This window comes from Agelaius phoeniceus, chromosome 5, assembly GCF_051311805.1.
Source record: "Agelaius phoeniceus isolate bAgePho1 chromosome 5, bAgePho1.hap1, whole genome shotgun sequence".
NCBI classification, from domain to species: domain Eukaryota; kingdom Metazoa; phylum Chordata; class Aves; order Passeriformes; family Icteridae; genus Agelaius; species Agelaius phoeniceus.
This window is the reverse complement of record NC_135269.1, coordinates 34,156,686-34,182,010: the sequence shown is the minus strand read 5'-3', so window position 1 is coordinate 34,182,010 and position 25,325 is coordinate 34,156,686. Positions and strand designations below refer to the sequence as shown.

General features: G+C 35.8%; 1 protein-coding gene across 9 annotated transcripts in view; it reads right to left on the bottom strand.

Annotated features, from left to right (window-relative positions):
- PPFIA2 (PPFI scaffold protein A2) overlaps nucleotides 1-25,325 on the bottom strand; it is a 290,351-nt gene that overhangs the window by 118,877 nt on the left and 146,149 nt on the right. For 4 of the 9 annotated variants that reach the window (XM_054631393.2, XM_077178786.1, XM_054631394.2 and 1 more), the window contains one exon: nucleotides 24,641-24,703. The exons of the other annotated variants lie outside the window; for them this stretch is intronic. In XM_054631393.2, the coding sequence (XP_054487368.1) occupies nucleotides 24,641-24,703 (63 nt within the window). The remainder of the gene's footprint in view (nucleotides 1-24,640; nucleotides 24,704-25,325) is intronic. 9 annotated transcript variants of the gene reach the window in all.

The window sequence follows — 25,325 nt, the reverse complement described above, 5'->3', positions numbered from 1 at the left end:
AACTAATAGGTATTCTGAAAAACATCTTTTACTTGTCAAAACTATTATTAAAATGTCTTGAATTGCTGTAACTCTTCAACAATACACAGAAATTTTTCTCTATACAAAGGGCAATTGCAGAGTTGTTATTAATTTTAATAGGGAAAGGTTTTACTCCATATTGTTTATTTTGACAGACATACTAAGCTGTAGTAGTAAATTTTATCCTTAATAGCAAAAAGATGCTACACATCTCACAGATATAGTACGGTAAAGGATGAAAAGCCTTTAAGATTTGTGATCATGTTTTGAGGAAAAAAAGAGTCTTGAACAGCGTTGCTGTTTAACAAAGATGCATACATATTTTTAAATACTAAGTTAATTTTTATTTTACCAGAACAGTCAGTGCATAAGAGCCCACCAGCCCACAAGCAAGCAGTTAAACTGCACTCCAAGAGAAAGCAGTTAAAAAAAAAAAACAAACGTGTCCAGGTGGTTTATCTTCTCAGCCAGTAGGATGAAGCTGAGACTCAATCTACTTATTTAAGACAAAAGCTAGTGATGATCTCAAAAGGGCTTAGTTTGCTGCTTCTCCTCAAGCTGCAGAAAGCAGCTGTTATCTGAAATAAATAGGTGTTCAACAGAACTTTCATGAGTATTCCTAGTCCCATTCTGTTACAGTCAAGATTTTAAATAGTTAATAGGATATGGTAATAGATGTTAAAAATTATTCAAATAAATTTCAAGTTCTATTCTGAAAACATGTAACTAAGAGTGCTTTTTTTTTTCCCCTATTTTTCAGCAGCCAGAACTGGAAGCACAGTAGACCTCCAAGCAAATTGCATGATAAGAAGGAGAATGTTGTTCTGATAACCTCAATGGATTTTGTATTAGACACTGGCTATTGATTACATGAAGTATATAACGATGTTTTGTGTCCTACCTTCTAAACAGTATTTGCTTTTTACATCCTGGTGGTCAGGTAGATTTAAGGTTACACAGTACACTTTGATGTTAAAACCCTTAGCTTAGCTTTGAAAATGAGATTTATATCATAACACTCTTCCTTCCTTTTCAAAAGTATCATTAAAACTTCAGCCTGTAGGTCTTAAACTAGGATTCAGAAACTAGCAGTCCAGCAGTGTTACTCTGTTCAGATTTTTTAAAAAAAAAATCTCCTGTACCTAAGGTTATAAGTAATGTTACATACTGAACAAAAAATCAGAGTTAATAAAAAGCTAATGATCTCAACTCACATTGAATCAGAATTCTGAAGCACAAAACCACACACACATGCATATTTCTCTACAGCCCTACAGGGTGGAGCCCTTGTTGCTAATTTACACAGATTAGTGTCCATTATACTTTCAGAGTCTCACAGAATAAACTTTCAGTGTCATCTATAGAGTATGTTGTTGTGTTTATGTTTTCTCATTTCTTGGTATTGTTTCAGGTGGAATTAAAATAGACGCTTTGGCATATGCTTGGGCATCTGGATGGGTGACAGGTGGTGGAAAGGATAACAAATGTCATCTGTAACTTACAGTTTGAGTTCTGAACTACAGTAAGGCAAACCAGTCTGGTAACATGCATTTGCTGCTTTCTTTGTGAGTAAAAAAAGACATGTTTGTCAAATTGCACATCTTTGTTGTGCCAAAGTGAGCCTGTTTCCAGTACAATCTCTAATGCTTTGGTCAATATAATCTCAAATAACAAAGGAATGAAATTCCTACGTTTGCTGAGCAGCATGGAGTTTATTCTTAGGGTGATTTTGTCTGGTCATCAAGTTTTCCTTGCTTTTAATCAAATCATAACTCAAAATTCTGCTCCCAGAGAGTCCCATACCTAATATAATGTTGTTTCAGCCTCCAAATACCTTAGGTTCATATTCATAACACCTATTAGCATTTACTTTAGCTGGGCTACCTGTGTCCACTGTTTTAGACTTTGTTACTTGAATGGTCAACCTTGTCCTTTCAAACCTATTAATTATTCAGTTGTTGCTGCTGCTCTCTGAAATTTCTCTGTGCTTTTGACATACCTGCAGTGCAAGCACTTACAACAAGTAGTCACCTCTTTATGTGTCTGGAACTCAAGTGGCCAACTTCATCTGAAATACTAGAGACTGTTCATTCATCAAGAGCTTGGAATTCTCTGAGTTGAATGATGGCAGAAAGAGGCCTTATTCCTTGTGTTTATATCTTCAGCCTTTTACAGGGAAAGTCTCAAAGTAAATTGAGTTTTCCCCAGAGCTTTATAAGTTATTATTTCTCTCACATCTGTTTTCATAAATTAATAACTAGGATAACACCTTACAACTTTCAAATAATACTTCCAAAACTATATGTAAAACTTATTTTTAAAATAACCTATTTATCCAAGATATCCCAACAACCAATGCTCCAGGAAACACTTTTTTCCCCCCACAGGTTCTATGCTAAGCAAAGCATATTTTTGTTTTAACATAACACCCAGTTATGTAATAAATGACATGTGATGATAATGACCTCTGCTCATGCAATTCCCTCGTACATATATACAGGGATCAAGGGAATACTGTCATCTGGAATTACTGTTTGCAGCAGAAATCTTGCATGGTCAGTGACCACGACAGTCAGTCATACTTTGGGAGCCCTGAAGGTAACATCTGTTGCATAACTAATAGGAGTTGACAGACACAACTGCGCTCTTAAAGCTCATATAGAAGCTGTATGGCAGTAAAGCTAATTAAGAACTGAAGTGAATTCAAATTCTATGAAAATTATTCAGTTGATAGCACTGGCTTTATACTATACCATGACATCAAGATGTTTGCAATTTTTTCAAGATAAATAACCTGAGAATGAGCATTGTTTTCCTCATCTGAATAAACAATCTCAGAGCCCGTCTTAACTGCTGCTTGTCTTTTTCTCTTAACACTTGGCCTATAAAATTAAGCCTTGAAAACCAATTCAACAGAAATCTGTAGCCACGAAAAGGACCACTAAGAGTTACCAATAAGCAAAACTCAAGGACTTCCCTGGTGAAGCAGCTGAAATACAGTTTGAGCAGAGGCTGGAGGGTGCCTGAGAGAGTGGGATACCATCAGGACAGGAAGGCTGGCAGGACTGCCAGATGTGCTGGCAGCAGGAATGGGCAGGGGAGGCATCCTACAGCTCTCTTTCCATTAAATTTCTGCCTCTAGGGGCTGGTTCAAGAAACCCTGCTTTCATTGCTTATTGTTCCCAGGAAAAGCCTGCAAGGTTTATTTTCTATGACCAAATAACTTGTCTCCAAGTTGAGGGTATGCCACAGAAATTATGAGAACTTGTATCTCTGATACTCAACTGTTCAGAATATGATCCAGTCCAAATTGAGCTGAAATGAAAACACAGTCTGTCATCATCCCCACAAAAAATACTGAAATAAAATTGAAATTTTGTGGCAGTAATTAAAAAAAAACCCAGAAAACTGTTCTAGTGAAAGATGTTCTGTCCATGGTAGGGGGGTTGGAATTAAATGATCTTTAAGATCCCTTCCAATTCAGGTCACTCAATGATTCCATGATTCTATGATTTAAACATGTGGGTTTGGAGTCAGTTGTCTAAAATGTTCATTGTTACATTACTGCTCAAAATGAGAGTCCATTTGCACATAAATTTTAGGTTGGATATGTACCCAGAAATACTGTATCATAACAGGACCTGGGTAAAAGAAATGGAAATCTGTTTGGATCTTAGGACTAAAATTTTGATCTCTTCATACAAAAATACAAAACTTTCAAAACTGTAGAGTAGTCTCTGAATTAGTCTCTTAACAATATCAGAGAAGTTTGCACTACGATGTTTGTGTAGAGTGTTTTCTGTACTTCTCCAGAAATAAATGTAAGCAAAACTGATTTAGTCTCTGTTTTTCATATTTTTTAGGCACTGGAGTTTTTTTTTTACCACTCCTTCAAAAAAACTGGCTGCCATATGATGTGGGTTGGCCACATCATGTTGAACTACTTTGGCTTTAATATGAACTGAGTGTTACTGTGACTCAGACCTCGCTTACACAGATAAGGAGTAATTCTTCTTCACAGACAGTGGCTCTTCCAGTGGTTCTTACAGAGACATTAATTGTGTTTCAAACTGTCAAGGATTTACCAGCACTGGTTTGGGTTGCATAAGGGTCTGCTAGACATCTAAAATGTGGGAAATAGGCTTAAATGTCACAACCTGAGAGTTATATTAATTGACAAAAAAAGACAGAGTGACACCTGGGGAGGTATAGAGCGGATGTTAGGAAAAAAACTAAGCAGGGAAGTGGTGGAATCAACGTCGCTGCAAGTGTTCAAAAAACATGTGAATGTGGCACTTAGGGACATGATTTAGTGGTGGACCTGGCAGTGTTGGGTTAACAATTCGATTCAATGATTTTAGAGTCTTTTCCAACCACTTCTTGATTATTCTAAGAAAACAACAAGATTTCTGTTAGGTGAGAGAGAGAACTTAGTCTCCTGTTTTCAGCTAGGGTAGAATTCATTTCTTCCCAGCAGCTGTTACAGTGCTGTGTTTGGGATTTGGAACGAGGATGGTGTTGATAACATGCTGATGTTTTAATTTTTGGCTACATTGTGTTAATCCTAAGTCAAGGACCCATATTTTTCCTTTTCTCATGCTCTGCCAGTGAAGAGGTATACCAAAGAAACTAGGGAGGAGCACAGCTGGGACAGGTGACCTGAACTGACCAAAGAGACACCACAGAATGTCAAGCCCAGTATTTAAACTGAGGGGAGCTGCTGAAAGGGTGTCTGATCCTGATCTGGGTTCAGGAAGGGGAGTCTGGCATTGGTCAGTGGGAGGTGAGCACCTGCATCATGCATCACTTGTTTTCTTCACATTCTTATTCTTACTCTCATTCTTATTCTTACTCATTTTCTTATTCTCATTCACCATTAGTATCCTATTTTATTTTCACTTATTAAACTGTTCTTTTTTACTTCAATTCTCCCCATTCCACCAGGCTGGAGGGATGACACAGGGGAGGTTGAGGGAGTGGCTCTGTGGTGTTTCACCTCCAGCTGGGCTGAAAACCATGACATTCAGTAACACTGTGGACTTGAGACCCCATTTTTAATGTTTTTTTGTTTTCAGAAATTTGGGCAGTGACTGGAGTTTTGAAATGTGTAGCCATTTACCCACACAGAAGCACACAGTCAATGCTCTTGGAAGAAAGTGAAACATTTCAGGGGCTCAGAGCCCATGTAAACATCTATAAGAATTAATAATTCCAATACATTCACTGAACATAAAATTGGACAAATGTCGAACTGTTACATTAGCTTTTCATCAAGAAGAATTCCTTCCTTAAATAGTCAGTTGAATCTACATCAGATTCTGAACTAAGTCTTGCAAATATTTACTTATTCAGCCATCCCCTTCTGGGTAGAAAAAATCATCTCAAGCTAGTAGTCTCTCTGTGCATGGCCTGCTACTGTGAATAAGTAATTTACTATGATGACTGCGTTCCCAGAGTAAGAGAGATATAAATGCTTTTTTGAGTAAACAGAAAAACACTCAAGATACCTTTTCAGTACCTGGAAAAAAAAACCCACAAAAAAAGCCCCAAAAACTTTTTTCTAGAAAAGAACCCAAAATAATAATAGAGAACTGAGGATTATGCCAAATAAATTTATATTTCTGATTAAGATAATTCAAACTTATTGATATGGATACAAACATTTTAGTGTACCCTTGTGACCTATGTTACCTGATTTTTATAGAAATGTCACCTAAATCCATAAGCTGCATCATGTTATTTCATGATTTTTTAGAACAAGAGTACCACAGTATGCAAAATTATATTTCAAAATTCAGTCAGAAAGAAGCTTTAAAATGCATCTGTTTACATGCTAGTTGATGTGACAGCCATTCTAGATAATAGGAAATTCAAAGGTAATGGGAAGAACATACCACTGTCAGGACTTCTGATGTAATCTGCCTAATTTTTGCTAGTACATCACATAAAAATTAATACCACCAGATTTTTGAAGTCAAAGAGAACCTCCACAACAACATGAGTATTACGGCAATGCCTCAGTTTCTGGCAATGATTTTCTCACACAGAATTACTTCAGGAAGAAATATGACACTAGAGACAGAAGATATGGGCACAAATATGCCATGGTAGCTTTCACTTCAATCCAAGACAATAATAATATGAATAAAATTAATATGTTTTTAGCAATATAAACACAAAGAGTGATCCATGTATAACTCTCCTATCAGTACCACACAGTCAAACACAAAACTCTTTTCCATTATTTCCCAAATTTGCCATGTAAAATTGTAAATTTTAAAATTTTAAAATTTACAATTTTACACGCCACCAGCTAAACCTATTTTAGAATCAAGGAATATCTATTATTTTGATCTGTTAAAACACTTACAGTAACAATAAAACAGAAGAAAAAGGGGGAAAAAAGGGATTTTTTTCTTTTTTAATCTAGAATTTCCTGTTTTCTATGAGACTCTTCAGATTATAAGAGATATAAGTTGAAAAAAGCTTAAGAAAGTGTCTCAAGCACAAGATAGAAGATGACAAAAATTCACCTTATTTATTTGTAATCCTTAGTATCAGGCTAAAGCCTGATAAAAGCTTGAGGCTTCAAAGGACTTGACAGCCTCCACCCCTCAAAAAAAAGCAGACACATTAACAATTATAAGAATATAGCTTTTTAATACTTTTAAATATTTTATTATAACGTAGCCAATCCAATTATACCATTCTCCCATATTTATTAGCAACAATGAACTGAAAGTGTTTTTTCTTTCCCTGTAAGAAAGGCAGATTGAAAGTTTAAAGGTCTCTTGTCTTGCAGATTGTGTAAACTAGATTGGTTTGGTTTGGAACAGATACCACAGTGAATGACACACCCTGCTACTTTGAAATAACACTAATTGTGTCTTTAGTGCTTTGTTCCTGACTGATGGGGACCCTGAGGCACAGAGGGTCTAAAAGCAAGTTAAACATCTGTCAGACTAGTACTGAAAAGGGATGGGACAAACCACCACTCATATAACATCTGTAAACATAATAAAGCTGAATGTGTAATTCAGGTGTGTGACTATAAAAAAACTCATTATCTTATATTCAGTGTATGATGAAACTGCAGACTGGCTTACAAGGTGTATTCAGAATGTTTTACTATCCACACTGGACTGGTTTCTATGGAAGTACTAACGTGCAACATGATGGAAGCACACTTTCCAGAAGTGGGATGAAAGTGTCTTAGTTTGTAGGAGTTTTTATTTAAATCATACTACTGTAGTATGGAAGCGAGTCAGCTATATAATAAAAGGAATTATACCATCAACTTTTTTTCCTTTAATAATTAATGCCTTTGCTTTACAAATAATCATATTCACTTTTTCTAAAATTAAATAAATGATTTCCAGATATAGCTATGTTGCAGACTACAGCCTATCATCATTTTCAAGTGATGTCTTTTAGCATAAAAGATATTTATATCAATATGCCTTTATTGATTAAATATTATACTGCATAAATACTGATGACACTTTAGTACTCCAAAGCTGGAAAATTTTCATCTATCAAAAAATAAAAAGAGTAAAATATGGTCTAAAATGACAGACTATGACTAATTTTAAAAATAACTTTATGGAAAGTGGGATTGATTTTATTCCAATTGATCAGTTATTTATTTTTCCAGATATTTAATTATTTAAAATGTGAAATGGTCACAGAGCAGTAGCGTAAGCACGCGATAAATTGCTGCACTGAAATACAAGACTGCAAGCTCCCACTGCCAGCACAGTCTGATTTTATGCTTACCATCCCACTTTTTTATTTTTTTCCCCCCCAAATTTAAAATAAACACAAAGTTATAAAAAGAACAAGCCTGGACAATATGCAAATTATTGAAGTGCTTTACAGACTGTACAATGGCTTCAGCACATCAATGCACACATACAACCCTCATTATAAGGCAGATTGAGGTCAGTACATGGCCCTAAGAAATAACCTAAAATAAATCCTGACAGAGAGGATATATGAAGGGTGACTATAAGAAGCAACACAGACCTACCAGTAAACAGAATATGTCTTCTATTATGATATTGGATAAGGAATGTGCAGCTTTTTTTGGTGTCAATTCCAGATTCCTAGTCTAGTTGTTTTTTAGCATCCCTGACTCACTTTCCAAACTTCACTTTCCTAGCTTCAATTTGCTTCTCCCCAGAGCAACTTGTTGTTTTCTTCCAGGCAAACTTGACAAAATACAGCATGACCTTTTCTTCTCTCTCATTTTCTGTAACTGTCCTGACACATGTCTCATTCTCTGCTTTCTCAGCATTGTCTCTGGGTAAATTTTATCCATGATCACACATTCAGTTATTATTAATAGGTCAGCAAGCCCCTGTTCTGATTCAGAACCCGACCTTCCCTACACAGTAAAATCATACTTTTTACCCTTTCAGAATTTATACCAAATAATTAATGTTAAATAATTTAATACTTTAAATTTATTTAATTTTCCTTCCAGAAGTTTGCTGTTTTCCAGTTTCCAATTTTTTTCATGATTTTAGTAAGTGTAAAACTACAGAAAAAGAGGATGAAGAAAGTGCAAACATGCTTAATTCTATTATTTTTAATAACTTTCAAACTTCAGAGTGTTAATCATACTAGATTCTAACAAAAAAAGAAGTTTAAAAGTTGGAGTGGTTTTTTGGTTTTTTTTCAGAGAAAGATTTTTAAGAATCTACTAAATGACTTTATCCACCAACTGATCTTTTTGTATAAACTATATTTGATCTTTTCCTGGCAAGAATAATTGCTAATGGATCCTTGACAATGCAAATATTAGATATTCTATATCCAAGCTGGTCACCCAAGAGCAGCAAAAATGAATAAATGCACTTTTAGGATGTGATTCATCTGTCATTTATATCTTTTATATCCATTTATATCTTTTGGGTTGAAAGGAATTGCACCTTTGAATTCCTTTTATTATTCCCTCTGTAGGGTTTCAATAAAGACAATTGGAAAAAATACCTCTTCTGCATTCTAGATGGCTTATTCTGCTCTGACCTGTCCCAGCAGAACTAAAGCTTCACTGTGAGAAGTAAATAAAACTCCCAAATAAAACTGGTGATCAGGGATCACTTCATAATTGTATCCCTGGGGGCAATAATCTTGCCATCCCTCTTGCCCCTTCAAAAAACAAAAACAAAAAAAAAGAAAAAACATAAATTGCTAGTAATTATCCCATTCTTCTAGGTGCTAGTGCTCACCTGGAGCCTTATGGGGGGGTTTGGTTCTTCGGGAAGACAACAGGAAAAATGTCCCAAGACACAACAAGGTTGAACTGCTGCCAAAGCAGTTCAGTGCAGTGTTAGGAAAGCTCTCTGTAAGAATAATTCAGCAACAAGGCTGGCCATGCAGGAATAGTGTGGTGACACACTTGCACTGATAACTGAGGCAAATGCCTGTGAGGGCTCAGGGTCTTATTGCAATGGGCAAAGGTGGCATAAATGACATTTGGAAGATATTTCCATTTTTTCAGTCCATGACAATGAACTTGTATATCTAGTTTCACAGCTGTGAATTCCACTTTATTTGCAGATCCTTTAACTTAGATGACTACAATGTATATATGTATACATATACATAGTGTACATGTATACATATATATACTGCATTTAGAGATAGTTTCTTGATGTGTGTGCTGGAGATAATTTAAATCATGGATTTCACTGACCTGCTTTCTGTTTGGTAACTGCAAACGTGACTTTTTCTTCATATATTGACTTGTTGTCTTTCCAGTTAGTCCAGCTAAGAGTTAGCTAATCACAAATTACAAATATGCAACTCATGAAGGAATCCCAATCTTGCTTGGGATATACACTGAATCTTGTTTCATATACTGAAATTTTGAACAGCAATCTTTAATTTTGTCTATACTATTGCAATAAAACTTAAAAAGTTCAGTGGTGGAAACAAGGTAATAAGTCACAGATGTTCTTCATCAGGAAATATGATGAACTAGTAATTACTGACATAGACTTTGTCTCGAGGAAAAATATACAATGTAGTTACAGATGCCAAGAAAATCAAATTAAGGAATGGTATTCTGTATTAGAAATTGCATAAGCAACAAATATCTTATTAACCTCTGTGCCTTTGTGGGAAATAAAGGAATAATAAAACATCTTAAAATGTTAACATTCATACACTGGCATCTATTTTTTTTTTGACTACAGGGCAGTTGATATAAAACACTTGGAGGTTTTCAAATTCTCTTTCTCTGCTCTCCCCTTCCCCCCCTCCTATTTCTATCTCTATCACTCACATTTACTGTTTAATAAAATCTGTATTATTGAGTTTGTCACATGATCTTGTTTGCACTTTAATTTGAGCAGGGGTATCTCTTAATAACCAGATCAGAACAGAGCAGTAGTTAAACACATGAGAAAACAATCTGCTAATCGAGAGCTCTGTAGGACTCCAGTGATTGTGTTCAATAAATAGGACATTTACAACAAAATACAGCTTCATCAGCAATACATTCTTTAGCTGCCCACTGGGCAGGCAGGTGGTCCAGAGCCAGATTCTGCTCAGAACCCAGGCAGTTCATGTATCTTTGTCCACATCTTGTTATTTAGTCCTTCAGGCATCGACAGGGCCTATGCAACACAGGAGAACAGCATGACTTCCAGAAGAACAGTACCCCAAAATGGGGATGTAGCCCATGACTACTAAGTGGTGAGTTATCTGTTCTGATGCCAAACACATGCACATCTCTGAGTTTTGTTGCATGATTTGCCAGACCTACCCAAGTAGGTGTATGATCACCTCACATAAACACTATGTCATATGTAACTACAAGTAAGTTTTGGTCATTTTTCATATAATTTAGATGACTCCACATAACACTATCCATGTTTCTCCAGAAAAAGGAAAAATCAGAAATTGACAAACACAGCAATTTATTAATTTTTAAAATTCTATTTAAAATATTCACTACAAGACTGTCTCAGAGGAAGGTTTGCTACCTAATCTTCACACACATACTTCAGAAACAGTTGGGCTTGTTTGAAGTGTGACTGTCACTTTCAAAACTAAATTATATTTGCTGATCCAGGTCTAGTGCTGTGAACAAAAGCTACACTTCAAACAACTCTAGTTGCCTTTGAGGTGCTGCAGAGCTCCTGTTTCTGTTTGAAGTTCATTGTCCTACCACATTACCACCAATTCAATGTTACATCTGTTCCCTTTTACCACATTGTGTCTACTTTTACTGACAACTAAATAAACAAGATAATAACAATAAACATGACAATGGTCAGGACAGAGTATATGTGACATCTTTGAGCTCTTCTGCTCAGAAGAGCTCTGTTTAGTATTACAGCTACCACCACAAAATGTGATGGAGTCATATGAAGGGGATAGAAAATAAAAATTATCTTTCTAAGGTAAAATGTTAGTGAAATTATGCACAATCACAAATGCTCACATACAGACTATTAAATACGCCCAGAAGATATGTTTAAATCTCTTAAAAAGCTAAACTTAGACTATAATAGTCACATAAATCCTGCAGAAAATGATACCTCACCAGTTCTCCATTCTCTGGGGAATGTATATGCTTTCCCACTAGTGAAAAAACAACCACTGGGACTTAATCAAGTGTTGTGAAGAAAACAGCTAATTACATCAATCATGTTATACTTCACAAACTTTGATTTAGAGACATAATCCTCTCAGTCTGAAGCCCTAAAATCTGTGTCATCACAAGAAGATAATAGTCTAGAAAGTATTTAGCAGCAGCCAAAATATGTGGGCTATATCTGTTTCAGGCAGACACCTAGCTCAGTCCTTGTAAATGCATATTGTTTGACAAGGGCTGTGACAAGGAGAAATGAAAGAATCCCAGGAATAAGAAACAAAGTGGTCTCTGGAGGAGACTCCAGATTGTCTTGTTTCCATCTGATGTCTACATCCCATAAAAAACACTGTCTCAGTTGTAGCCATGCACCCACAACTCAGCCCAGGTTCTGCTCTCTCACACACACCACAGCTATCTCACAGCTCGTCTGTAAACTGCCTGGGGGTAATCTGGCATGAAAAATCCCTCTCTGGGTGCTTAAACCAGTTTGGAAAGGTAATGAATGCTTCAGTAAATTTGGGCAGAGCCCTCTGTGGTGTCTTGACCTGCTTGATGAACTGGAAATCTGACTTGGTGTGCCAAAATGCTTTCTGTCCGTGCTATATTTAGCATGTAACCATCACATTACTAAAGGTCCTAAAGATATTTATGTAGGTAGTCATCTATTTTAGCACTACTGGCATGCAAGAAAATCAGTTCACATTACAGAACTGGAGATAACACCTTGCAGCACCTCTTTTCCTTCTCATCTTTTTTGAATCAATTGGTTTTCAATATTCTGTGTAAAGCTGTGTCTTGCCTAAAATTTCCATTTCCAGCCTTTACTACCTAAAATTTTATTAGCAACGTTATGAGAAAGTAATTTTTATTTAAAGTGAAATACCTATTTCTTATTCCCTAAGAAAGAAATGTATTCTATGTACTTAAATTCTTTACATTTTTGAGTTATTTTTCAGCTGCACTCAGTGGAAAAAAAAAAAAGAAACAAAAAAAAAAAGACTAAAATAATTAAAATGCAGTGACAGCATTTCAGTGTTCATTACCCCCTTAGACCTTTATGGAAAAAACCCCAACCTCCTCCACTCCCCAAACTCCCAACAAACCAAATCCCAAAGCATTACAATCATATCAAAACACTTTCTCAGCTCAAAAAACCCCACTTTCTCAGGCATGAGAACAGAAGGAAGAAATTTTGCAAAAACAGAGGGCATAAAAAAGCTATCCTTTTATGCCTGCATAAAGTGCATCTTTGCACTTTAGTTACGTAGGCAATCAAGGCCATAACTGTAGAAAAAAAATACTTGAAAACATCCTTGCCCTCTGATCATGTTGAGGTTTGCATAAAGTTTTATTTTCTCTTTTGCCTCAGGGTGCCATTCAACTTGATTTTAATTTTTTCTAAAATCATGTGAGATTCAAAAAAATTTGTCTGTTATTGCATAGCTTATGTAAAACTGTATGAACATACGTGCATGCACCATTCACTAGATCTTCAAATAATGTTATGCATAGGAAATGAGACATATTAACTTTTTATTTAAAAACTTGGTTTAAATTTCTTTTAAATTATTCTCTGTAGACCTCCTCTGTAATAAGTGAATAGTATTTCATTATAAAGGATTATATAAGGATTTCTTTATAAAACATTTAAAAAACAAATTTTGTTTTGGTTATCAGAGAGCTAACGAGGTAATGGACAGAATCATTCATATGACTGATGCCTTCTTCACCCTTACTCTGTGCAGTATCATAATTTTGGTTTTATCTGTTGATGACATTTTCTAATTAGGATTTCTGTATTTCAGAGGACTTGACCAAACCCGTGAATTTTAGAAAATTCACTATTCTTATCTGAATGTGGTTAAACGGACTTGTTAAGGGAAAAGGGAGAAATGCACATACAAATTGCTGGTTTTTTGTTCTTCCAAGAATATTTGCTGTAATTTGCAATATTGCTGATTCTGTGTGATTACTCAATGAACCTCTACCATGAAATGAAGCTCGGAGAAGACAGACAAGGATGATAAACCCATGAAGCTTAAAAAAGAATTCTGGAAGTAGCCACAGCTATCATATAGGAATTTTACTCAACACCATGGGGACCAGTGGGTGGCCTTTATTGCAGATAAATGGCTGTGTCAGTTGAGGGTCACCTTGTTATGTACACGGACTTCCCTAAAATAACAGAAAACCTCATTTTCCTGATCCAGACAGATCATCACGGGGGAGCTGTATTTATGGCTCAACCCAACAATTATAAGTACAGAGCAAATAGCAAAAGTGACTTTGAAGAGAGCAACAGGTTTAAGCTGAATTCAACCTATGCATTCCCTTCCAGCAACCAGAATTGCCGTGTAATGATTTCAGATGTCTCTTTTAAAAGTCAGTCAGGCCTAGAAGTCCATTAGTTAAACCTCTTCTGAAGGGAAAAGAACTAAACTATCAAAACTTGACACAGAAAGTTGATACTTTCATGTAGGTTTAAAATATTAATAAACCGTAATATATCATTCCATGCCTACAGAGGTTTGGAAAGTTTTGCCATCAGCAGTACAATACTTGGAACGGCCTTCTCATTGAGGTCAAATATACTGAATATTGTCTTTGGCTGATCCAAGTCAAAATAATAAAACTTTCCCTTCAGTTCTTATGCTATAACACTGCATGTAAAGATAAAAATTATTTTGTATTAGGTAATTTTTATAAATTTACACTAGAAACCCTACCTCAAGGCCTATTTCATCCTACTGTGCAAAAGCACAAAAAGATATGCTTTCTTTCCAAAGGAAGTTACAAACTAAATATAAAAAAAGAAGCAGTAAATTGAGAGGGACAAGGCAGAGACAACATGACAGATAATTGGCTTCAGCTATATAATGCATAATCAATTTTCCTGGTAAATCAACTGGAATGGGAAAAGACAGACATCACAGCCACCTGGGTTGACAAACAAATAGCAATCCCTGTGGAGAGCTGGATGCTACACCTTCATACAGTAAATCTAGAGTTTGCTGGGTCTGTATTCTGTGGTGTGTGTGCTCTCCTTCAGTGCTTTGATTGCTGCCACCTCCTTTACAGAGTTTCGGACCATCAACATGGGCCATGCTCACCTTTATGTCAAAAAAACATTGTGACTATAAACACAGGAAATGCATTCCTCCTTCTTCTGAGGAACAGTAAGGTCTTCTTTCCAGCAAAATGAAGCAGCTCTTAAAAGTGCATTGAGCTGCAAGCAGGAAAGCAAGCAAACAAAATAATGGCAGAGATATGAACAGTAACTGAAACCAATGGGAATAAAACTAAAATATGCAAACAGCAACAGTCTGTAATTCCCAAGTTGCAGTAGGAGCTGTTCATACAAGTGGCAGAATCAAAAAACTACTCTGCAGATGGCTGTTGTATCACGTGGTTGATATTTAAGACTCAAGAAGTCCTGCAGGGCCTTCTAGTCCCTGGCTCCCTCACTGTGCTAGGAATCCCCAAGTTTTTTCCCACAGCATTGACCCTTAATTTGTCTTCCTTGTCCTGATTTTGGGCAAATGCTGCCATTCAGGCCAAATAAGTTCATTTATACAATCAGAACACTCCATCTGCTCTGTTTACAGCTGGAGGGTGCATGGTAACACAAGCTGTGGCAGGGATAGTATAAACAAGAGACCTCATCCTTGGTTTCCTCTCTAGAGTAAAGAAAGAAAGCACAGTTTGCTAGAGGCCAGTTCTTCATAAAAATTTAATTTTCCACACAACTCTCTATAAAACTTTTCCATTCCTCAGACATACTAATAAAAGAATAACCACAAAAATATGACAATATCTGTCATGTGGGAATAGACTATTTCAAGGCGCGGCCATGAAAAGGAGAGAATCGCATGCCTTCAGGGATACCTTTGGAGTATTTTGGACTAGGTAAAAAATACAAATACAGTTCACACATCCACAGTTACTAAAAAGGAATTATGCCACAATATAGTTCCTGAAAGGAACTGTCACCTTAAAGCATATTTTCTTTGTAGAAGTAACTAAATCTATTGAATGATGAAACCATCCCTTGATGTATGTCACTTGGACAGCTGGTTCTGGAGTCAGAGTTAAATGAGATCTTCCAACTCTACCATTATAACAGCTTGGTCTTGTCCTCAAAGGGATGTCAGAGCAGGAAAATTAAGAGGAATGCTACACTACTCTTGGAGGTCATGAGACCAGACTGACAGACTATGTCACAGAGACCACATTTAAATCTCAGTTCAGAAATACTAAAGAGATTCTGACCTCTTAATCCTAATTTTACCCTTCATCCTGCTTTTAGCAGTTTCATTTGGATTTGTGTTCTGAATCAAAACAGATCTAAATGTGTGAGAGAAGAAAAATGAGGAAAAATTACCAGGTGACCGCCCAGACTCGTGACAGACCTTCCAGCTACAGCTCATGTTATTTATGACAAACTCTTGTTCTTTTAAAAAGCCAGGCAGGTAACTCACATATAGATTAACTGGATCTAATTGAAAAAATACACATTGAAAAACTGCATCTTCTCAAATATAGCTATCAATCAAAATTAATTTCCAAGATAAATACTGGTGCTTACCCAATATTTTAAAATCAATTGAGTTGAAGTGGTTAGTTCTCTATCTATCTTGATCTGCTCTAAGAGAAATACCAAAGTCATTGTTTATAGAACAAATCAAAATGCATTATGAAACTGGAGGATGAAATTTTAAGAAGAAAATTATTGACCAGTGTAAGTTTAGGCTAATAACATTTAATTAATTTTCTAATTATTTTTCTCTATCAAAATAGTAGGTCAAAGAGACCAGGTCCAAATTTTCATCTGATGAAAATAAGCAAAATATATTGAAATCAATATTCAAACACTTACATAATTCACCAGAAAAATTAGACCATTTTAGAGCTACTTCTCTCTCTTTTGAAACCCAGTAAGACTTTTTGGCGATGCGCACAAGCTATTTTTATTTCTTTGATAATTTTGCAAAGTGAAAACAGTTATGCTTCTGTGCTTATAATCTTGTCACATTTTTGCTTCCCTTCCCCCTTCTCCCTAGCAGGGATCACGCCCTTCAAGGGGAGGCACAGAATGATCTCATGACAAGAAGATATCAAGGACTTATGAGAGAAAACCAGCCTCCCAGCACATGTTCTGCATCTAAATCTGAGCTGACATCCATATCTTAACTGATTCAATTCTTCAAAGTTGATCTATCTACTCCTCAAGTGCAGTATTAGATGAATCCATAAACCATGGTAAAATTTAAAAATTGGTTATGATCCTCACCTGGAGAACATCATCATGGAAAGGACAGAAGAAATTAAACAAGGCGATTGCTTCAAAGATATTTTTCAAATTAGTATTTAAAAATGAAGACACTAATTACTTTATGCAAAATTTCTTATGATTTCTTACTATCCAATTTTCAGAATTATATTAATACTACTTGGAAACCAGAAATTTAGGCAGAGGCAGGGTAATGCTAAGAAGTTTTTAAAACTAAGATCTGAAAAGAATTTTCCATTTGAATAAAATCCGCAATATGTCCAATTGTAAAAATAATAAAACCAAGAAACAGCTGAATATGAATCAAAATTAAGTCATGCTAGTAAAATATACGTCTTATTTGTCCCAGGAATAATCTATTCACATAGAAAAATCTATATTTAAGAGAAAGTTCAGCAGATCACAGTATCCCTTGCAAGAAGTATCTTCACTAGCTTTCCTTCTGCTTGCTTGCCCCAAAATGTGTTTTTTTTCCTCTCTGTTTCACTATTAAATACCTTATTTCAAATCATCTGCCTCCTCACATTTCTCTTTTACTCTATAATTATGCCTTTTCCTACATAAAATACAAGAGAGAATAGTGACATAAGAAGCCAGTTCATGCTAGCAATTTGATATTGTTTGGTGTCTAAAACATGTAATCTGGGGAATAGAGCTATCTTTATAAAAAAAAAATTATACAGAATGATTAGATATAAGAAAGATCGGAAAGATCGGACAAAAATAACTGATGGATAATGAACTTTCCTAAAGATTTTTTTGGGAATTTTTTTGTTTTCAGTTTTTTTCTTTTTTTTTTTTTTTTTTCATTTTGGGCTTGTTTCATTTACTTTGATTAAAAGGTATCTACAATTTAATCAGAAAATAAGAACGTTGCAAAATTCATTTTATCACCTAGGTAACTTTTACTAGGCTTACTACATATGAATGAAATAACAATGGTACAATTCAAAGGTCAGGGGAAATTCAAAATCTACAGAAGGATCATATTGCCATTTCTGTTTTTTTTGCAAACATCAATTACTTCACATTGCAGCAGCATGAGAATATAAATGTGCCATTGGAAGGTGAGTTTCTCTAAATTTCTTTTAATGGGATGTCCTTAATGCTCAAGAAAATAACTACGCTGTATTTTAGATAGACTGCCTAGAGTTCTCATGGTATAGATTTTTCCCCGCACATTTCCTCTGGGAAACTGAAATCAAGTTTAATCCTTGCCTTAATATTATATTCCATCATTATTGTATAAAGCATTTGTGCATTTTAAGGCCAGCCACTTCCTTGAGGCACCAAGGAAACCTCAGGACACAATCTTTGGTGCAAGCTTTTTCCTCTGGTCTGTCACTTGCAATATCAGTACACTTTCCAATTTCTTCTAACTCCAGTCTGCTGTAAGCATGAAACAAGTGCTTAAGTAATACTGACCTTTGAAATAATTCCTTTTTTTTCTCAGGGCATGTTTGTTTCTCCTTCTAGAGGACAACTATTAGCAATTTAATAAACCAGAACTATTGGCTGGGAAAACAATTACAACAAAATTTCCATCTCACCACTCAGAATGTAATATATTGCCATATATAGTTACAGTAAAAGGGTTATACTGGAAGAGTGTAAGAGTATTATTTAAGTGCCATTAGCAGGATTACGGTTGTCTAGAAGCTGAGCTCTTACCAAATTGAGTGATTGAACTAGCAGTTAGGGACTTTCCCTTAAATATTTAATTAAGTGCACCATATAGCTTGGTGTGACATTGATTATTTTACTGGCTTGGAACTAATCCATAAGTCTAAAGAATTCACAAGTATATTTGATAATACAACCTCTATAAATTCCCAAAGTGGAAGGAATAATTTTCTCATCAACATGTTAGATGTGCCTGATACACAGCATCAAATCTGGGCTGAACAGAGAACTAAAAGCAGAATTGTCCAGACCACATGACAAGTGCCACCTGCCATACCATCATTTAGGGTTTCCACTGCTGGAACTCAAGATACCTTAAGAGGGGGCACCTCTCTCCCACTTTAAGCCTATCTGAAACATCTTTCCAATGAAACTTCACATTTACATGAAAATGTCTGCCTTTTCAGTTAGGAGAACTGTGCCATTAAAATTTCCTTTACTTTCTCCTTCATCTCAGATCTATTCCTCCCCCACAGCCACCAGCCCCCTGTTCCCACTGGTGTCTGTGATCTCCCACCAGCTTCCACACTCCATGCCTAATAAATCATAATTATTTTCCCCCTTCCTGTCCATGGCTGCCCTTTTCAATTCCATTATTTGGTTTTTCTGGTCCAGAAACTTTTTCCCTAGGAGAGCTTCCTCCTCTGCCTCCACTTGGTTCCAGCAACAGCATCACAACACCAAGGAAAGTTCCCAGCTTCACTAAGCAAAAGCTGTACACCATAAACATTGTGTATTGCTAAGCACAGAAATAATCTGAATCTGAGCTGATTTATTTTTCACATGTCCTGAGATGGGTGGCATTCTTTTATTCTTTCAAAGGAATTTGCCAACTGCCTTTTGCCAAATGAGTTATTTCTCTGCCATTAACAGCTGATAGCTCTTCTGTATCCCTCTTCTGCAGGACAAATGCAAAGTACAGGAGAGTAGTAAAGTATCTAGAAGCATCACTGTTATCTAGAAAATTATTTCCTGTACATTAGATCTCTGCCACGAAAAGATTTTGTCCCACCTGTTCTCTGGTGATAGGGCTAAGATTTTTCTCAGCAATAATCCAAAGGAAAAATGTTACCAAACCAATGAAAACCCGCTCTTCTCCCCAAAGCATAGTTCTTTCCAAATCTAGATCTTCCTTCCAGCTCCTCTAGGGAGCTACAGCCTGTGGTGTGGAATAACTTAGATATCATCTGAGAATTGTTTCTTGCAAATCCTTCTACAATTGTGAATACCTGATTTCCATTTTGCACTTTTCAATCCCTCAAATCAATGCACTGGGCCTGAGTCAGGCTGAGTGCCATGGGAAAGTGTTGGAATGCTTGCAAAGCAATGCCAGGACACGAAGCTGTGCATGTAAGAGCATTTACCAGGAGGGTGCTGCCACATACTTGAGGACGAGGACACCCCACTGTTGCCAAGGCATACACTTGCCAGCAATACATCTCCCCAGCTGAAAAGCATTGCTGCTGTCTCTTTCTAGGCCCTGATTTAACACACTTGGCACAGCTGGCCCAGTAGCAGACCTGCCAGTTGGTTGCCTGTCACGAGATCTGAAGCAGAAGCAGAAATATTTGGCTGCACAGTTGGATTTGCTGGCCCTGTGGCAGGGAAGTGAGAGGTGAGGGCCAAAGATTAGTGCCATGCTGAAAATATAGAGCTGCACAATCACTGTCACTGAGAAAGAAATCAAAACTGCTTTTCTTTTTGCAAGTTTATTTGTGAATTAAGTAACTCCTGAAGACTTTAAACTATGGAGTTTGTGAAAACTTGAGAAAAGAAACCTCCCTGCAATTCTTTTTTCCTTCCATGGACATAAGTAAGACACCTATGTGTCAAGAGGGTCTGAGGCTGGAAAGTGTCAGGTGATCACATAAAATGGGTTTCTAGCTTCAGTGGTAGGTCACTGGTAAATCCCTGATTTCTATAAAGCTGGAAAATGAGCTGAAGCAGCTGAGCTGAAAGCTCAGGGTGCTTTCATAACAATCTGAGAAAGGTTGGAGGCCTGTAATTATATTTTGGCTTCCAACTTTTTTCTTCCTATCTGTAGCAGTTCTGGAGTACTTTTTCTTCTTGATCTCAGAAATGTTCCCAACACAGAAAAAAACCCATTTCTTCTTCAGAATAAAGGCATTTGCCTTCAATTTAAGGAAAAGACATGCTCAGCTTATTCAAATGAACAAACTTATGGAAAAAACCCAGGGTTTAATCCTTGATTAAAAAAAACTTGGAAGTACAGTTATATTTTTGTATAGATAGAAAAAATATGCTGATATTTTAAGGCATCTGTATATTACCAACTCTTTCACCCTCAGCCCCCTCCTTACTGCAACCCTCTCAAAAACCCTTTTGAAATACTGTAAAGAACTAAGCTTGCTGATGGATGAAAACCAGCAATTTTATAAGATGCTGCATAACTGCTGAATTTCAAAAAATATAAACAAATTGCTGTTTTTCTACAGAGCTCCTGTATAAAATGTCTATAGATATGCTCTACATGTTGGCTAAAGCCATAAAATAATAATAAAAAATTGATGTTAAAAATTTAAGCACATTAAGCTTTGTAATGGATAAAAGTGACTACCCAAAAAACCCAGTCTGAATCACATATACTGGAATCCAAAAGACCCAGCATTCCAGAGTACTTACACTCTGAAACTTCTGATTAGCTCAAAGAATTTCTGAAGGCATGTATCTTGTTTAGACAAAACAAATGTGGCTTTACCATGAAAGAGGAGTGTTAAAATTGATGGTTGAAGAACAAGATGCATTGTGTTTGCACTTGATTCCAATTAAATAGTTTTCTTTCCAATCACATCCAGTGAAGCATGTCTCATATACTATATAGCTCAATTTTGTTTTACAAAAGCACAGATTCAGGTTCTGTTCTGAGTAAAGAGACACAGCATGCTTAATATCTGTCACCATATTGTTTTGTATTTTGCTGTTTACATTTTCACTGTGGACCTTAAAGAGCGGTAAAGAAAAGGAGCATTAGTGCTGCAATTTTGCAGAAGCTCAGGGTCAGGCAGCCCCAGCAACTGGGTCTGCATACAAAGTGTCCTGTCTTTGTCTGTGCACTGCTTCCTGTCATCATGTAAAGGCACTGAGGTATCTCAGTATGACAGACTGTCCTAAGTGACTTTACATGCATCATTAATATTCATCCAGGCATTTTACAATGTATGTGTACTTTAAGCTTCTATCTACTGATATTCTTACCAAGAAATGGTGTTTATGAACTATACAGCAATTGGAGTGGTTGTTCAAAGGCCAATCTATTCAAAACCACAGATAGATAGAATAATGATTTGGGATATCTTGCATGAAAGACAGCAAACCTAGCAGCTAATATCCTACTAAACAATACAGAGAAGAATAATCTGCAAAGTATTTTATGATTGTATAGAATATCCATTTCTTGCCTCAGCTTCTGCTGCATGAACAGTTGATAATAATGAAAAATAGAAAACAGAAAGTTTATTTGGGAATAAAGGTAAATTGAAGTCTATAATTATGAAGGTGTAAACTTCACAGAGCAACAGCACACAGATTGGAACTCTTAATATATGGGAACCTGTCCACAAAGTTGTACCTTGAAAACCACCATAATAGCTGAATTCTCAATTTTGAATATATCACAGCTTCTTCCGGAGCTTCAGCTTTATTGCACGCCTTGCAATGTGTTTCCATTAGCAAAATTAAATACTACAAACCCTTTATATCTAAAAACCTGTTTACATTTGTTATTAATAACATTAAGAAATTTTACTCAGGCTTAAGAAAGCCTTTTTAATATTTTAGCATATTTGTCTCATGAAACATCTATTCTATGTTTTCTTTATGGTTTTAGCATTCCAAACAGTGCTTCTATATGAGTACTTCTAGAAATATATTTTGGGTCTGAGATAAGGAGCCAGAAAAGCCAAACCAAATGCATTGTGCCTTTCTGATTAAGTAACTGAGGTTTATAATGAATTAAAACTTATTATTAATGCCATGTAATTAAAAGGTTGAACCACTGCAAGATATACTGATTGAAAATTTTATGGTTTTAAGGCCATGGGCTGTAGTTATCCCTTAGACAATAGGCAGAAATACAAAGTTGTGTTATTCACAGTAATTACATGAAACATTTCACAATAATGTAGCCCAATAACTGAAAATTATCCACACATTCAAACAATTTTGGCTGCAGGTTTGACAGCCTTAATGTCCACTGGGGTTGGCATTAAATGGCATAAAATAAATTATTTACTTAATTTTGTACTGGGGGGTTGGCATTAAATGGCATAAAATAAATTATTTACTTAATTTTGTACTAGTAAAGTAGAAATGACTTGCCTTCCTGTCCTCCCTTCAAGATGCTGAGTGAAAGGCTGAGTGCAGAGTGCAGATTTCCACTTTTTGCTCTTGCTTGAGTGCATTTGGATGATATACAGGTGTTGACAGGGATTATATTCTATCTCTAAACAGGATTCTTTTATAACTAACAGAAATTTTGCTCATTCTTAATTATAAATTCAAAAATCATAGATAAAATATTTGGGGTTGGAAAGGACCTTAAAGATCATCTAGTTCCAACCCCCTGCTACAGGCACGGGTACCTTCCACTAGAGCAAGTTGCTCAAAGAAAATTAAAAGATCACAAACCATTTTGAAGTAATAGCATGGACTTCTATAACTAAATTGGAAATAGTGCATTTTTACATGCTCATAATTTCTGCCATATTATTGTCTTTTTATATTACTAGCTATTGTCTGTCTATATCACTAGCTTCCATTACAAATGGTCCAATTTGCAAACTGGGATACTAAAATTGCACTGGAGAAGTTAAAGTCATGTTGAAAACCCAGAAGAGATTGGAGATTAATCATACACTATGTATTGAGGAAGAGTTTTTCCTTTGCACAGAAGTATAAAAATGGAATCAAGCAGTACAAAAATATAGACAAGAACTTATAATATTGATCTATTCCACAAATGTATGCAGAAATCCACAATGATTCAGATGGTCAGATGCAGTATCTTCTAAGAATGTAGTGTAAAGAATTTCTCTTGTTTCCTTAAAAGCACAAACTTTCCAGAAAAAAGACTGGTTTGAGATTATTTTCCCAAACAAGGAGGACAAATTCATTTACCAATACTAAATCACATCATTTTCTCTTTTATATATTAGTTATTTTAACTAGATTGTGCTTGTTCTTAGATTATTTGCTATATCTTCAAAGAACTTAAGGGGATGGAAGTGTTTATTCAGAATTACAGCTGCCAGTTCCCCTATAAATATGATAATCTTTAGTTGAAAAATAAATTAGTAAACACATTACATGATAAAAAATAGCTTCTATAAAAGTCAGAGCCACAGTCTTTTCTCAAGAGTTCATCCCAATTTTCATTAATGCTTCCCCATTAATGTATAAGAGTTCAATTTTGTCCCAATGACTTTCCATTATCTAAATAGTTTTGGTCTAAAAAGACAAATGACTTATTATACTACAAGTGAATAATTTGCTTCCTTTCTTAACCAGATATATCACTAATTCTACCTTTCATAAGCAATAACTCACCCCTCCTTCTATTTTAAGTCATAGTATACATTTGCCTAAGTAATGAAAATGAAATTGCCTTCCCTCCACATTTATTATTACACATCTTCACATCAAAATGCAATTTAGGACAAGGTTAAGTAGAATGAATATAGCCTCTCATTGCTTTCCTCATTTTGCCTATTGCTATTCTACTGATTTCAACTGACAGGAGCATTGAGCTGGTTGGGAAGCAAGGTAAATGCAGAAGGTACTATGAATATATTATCATCATCTTTATTTAGCTGCACCATCAAACCATATAGAAAGAATTACAGCAATTTGGGAATTTTGATAGGCTAAGACCTCACTTGTAGTACAATATTCATTGACCCTGAAATACATAATGTGAAGTAACCTCGAGATGCACAAAAATACGGGCAACAAAATATCAAATTCACATAAGGAGGCTTCACATTTAAATTACGCAAAAAACCAAGATATTTTGAACATACATTAGGGCAGGATATGGTCCTTTGAATGTTATTCTCAATGCTCGTACCAGCAGCAACCGTCATCTGCAAAAGGGGGCAACAGAGATTCCGCTGAATGGAACAGAATTTTGTACAGTACTACAGTTTATTTAAATTACACCATACTAACAGATGAATGTGATCATTCAAACAAGCTTATCCAAGAGAACACTGATGTGGCTCAACTGAAATTCACATAAAGAAATTGAAAGTATTGTTACATCTCCTGGCTCATGAAGTACTGAGAACAACCAAAGGGTAGATCACTTTGGTGTTCTGCGTTCACAGAAGTGGTCTCTGAAGCACTGGACAGCCCAATAACCAGGGAGAAATAATCCCAGCTCCACGGCTGACTTCTGCCTGAAGTCTCTACACAAACTAAGAATTTTACCTGTTTGTGAGGTTTGAAGAAAGTAGGACCTTCTCCTCCATATTTAAATGTCTTATGGAAAAACATCAACATCAATAAACCTATTAAAATGTTAAGTACAATTTACCTGATAAATTGATAATTTTTTCATGCTCAGACTTCCTTCTTCCATCAAACAATCATAAGAGTATAAAAATAGCAGGAAAGAAGCTATCTGCGCCTTTAAAAAATCTGGAAGTCCCTTCAGCTCCTGAAGAATGTATTTCAGCATTGAATGCTGTTTTTCCTCCTTTTTAT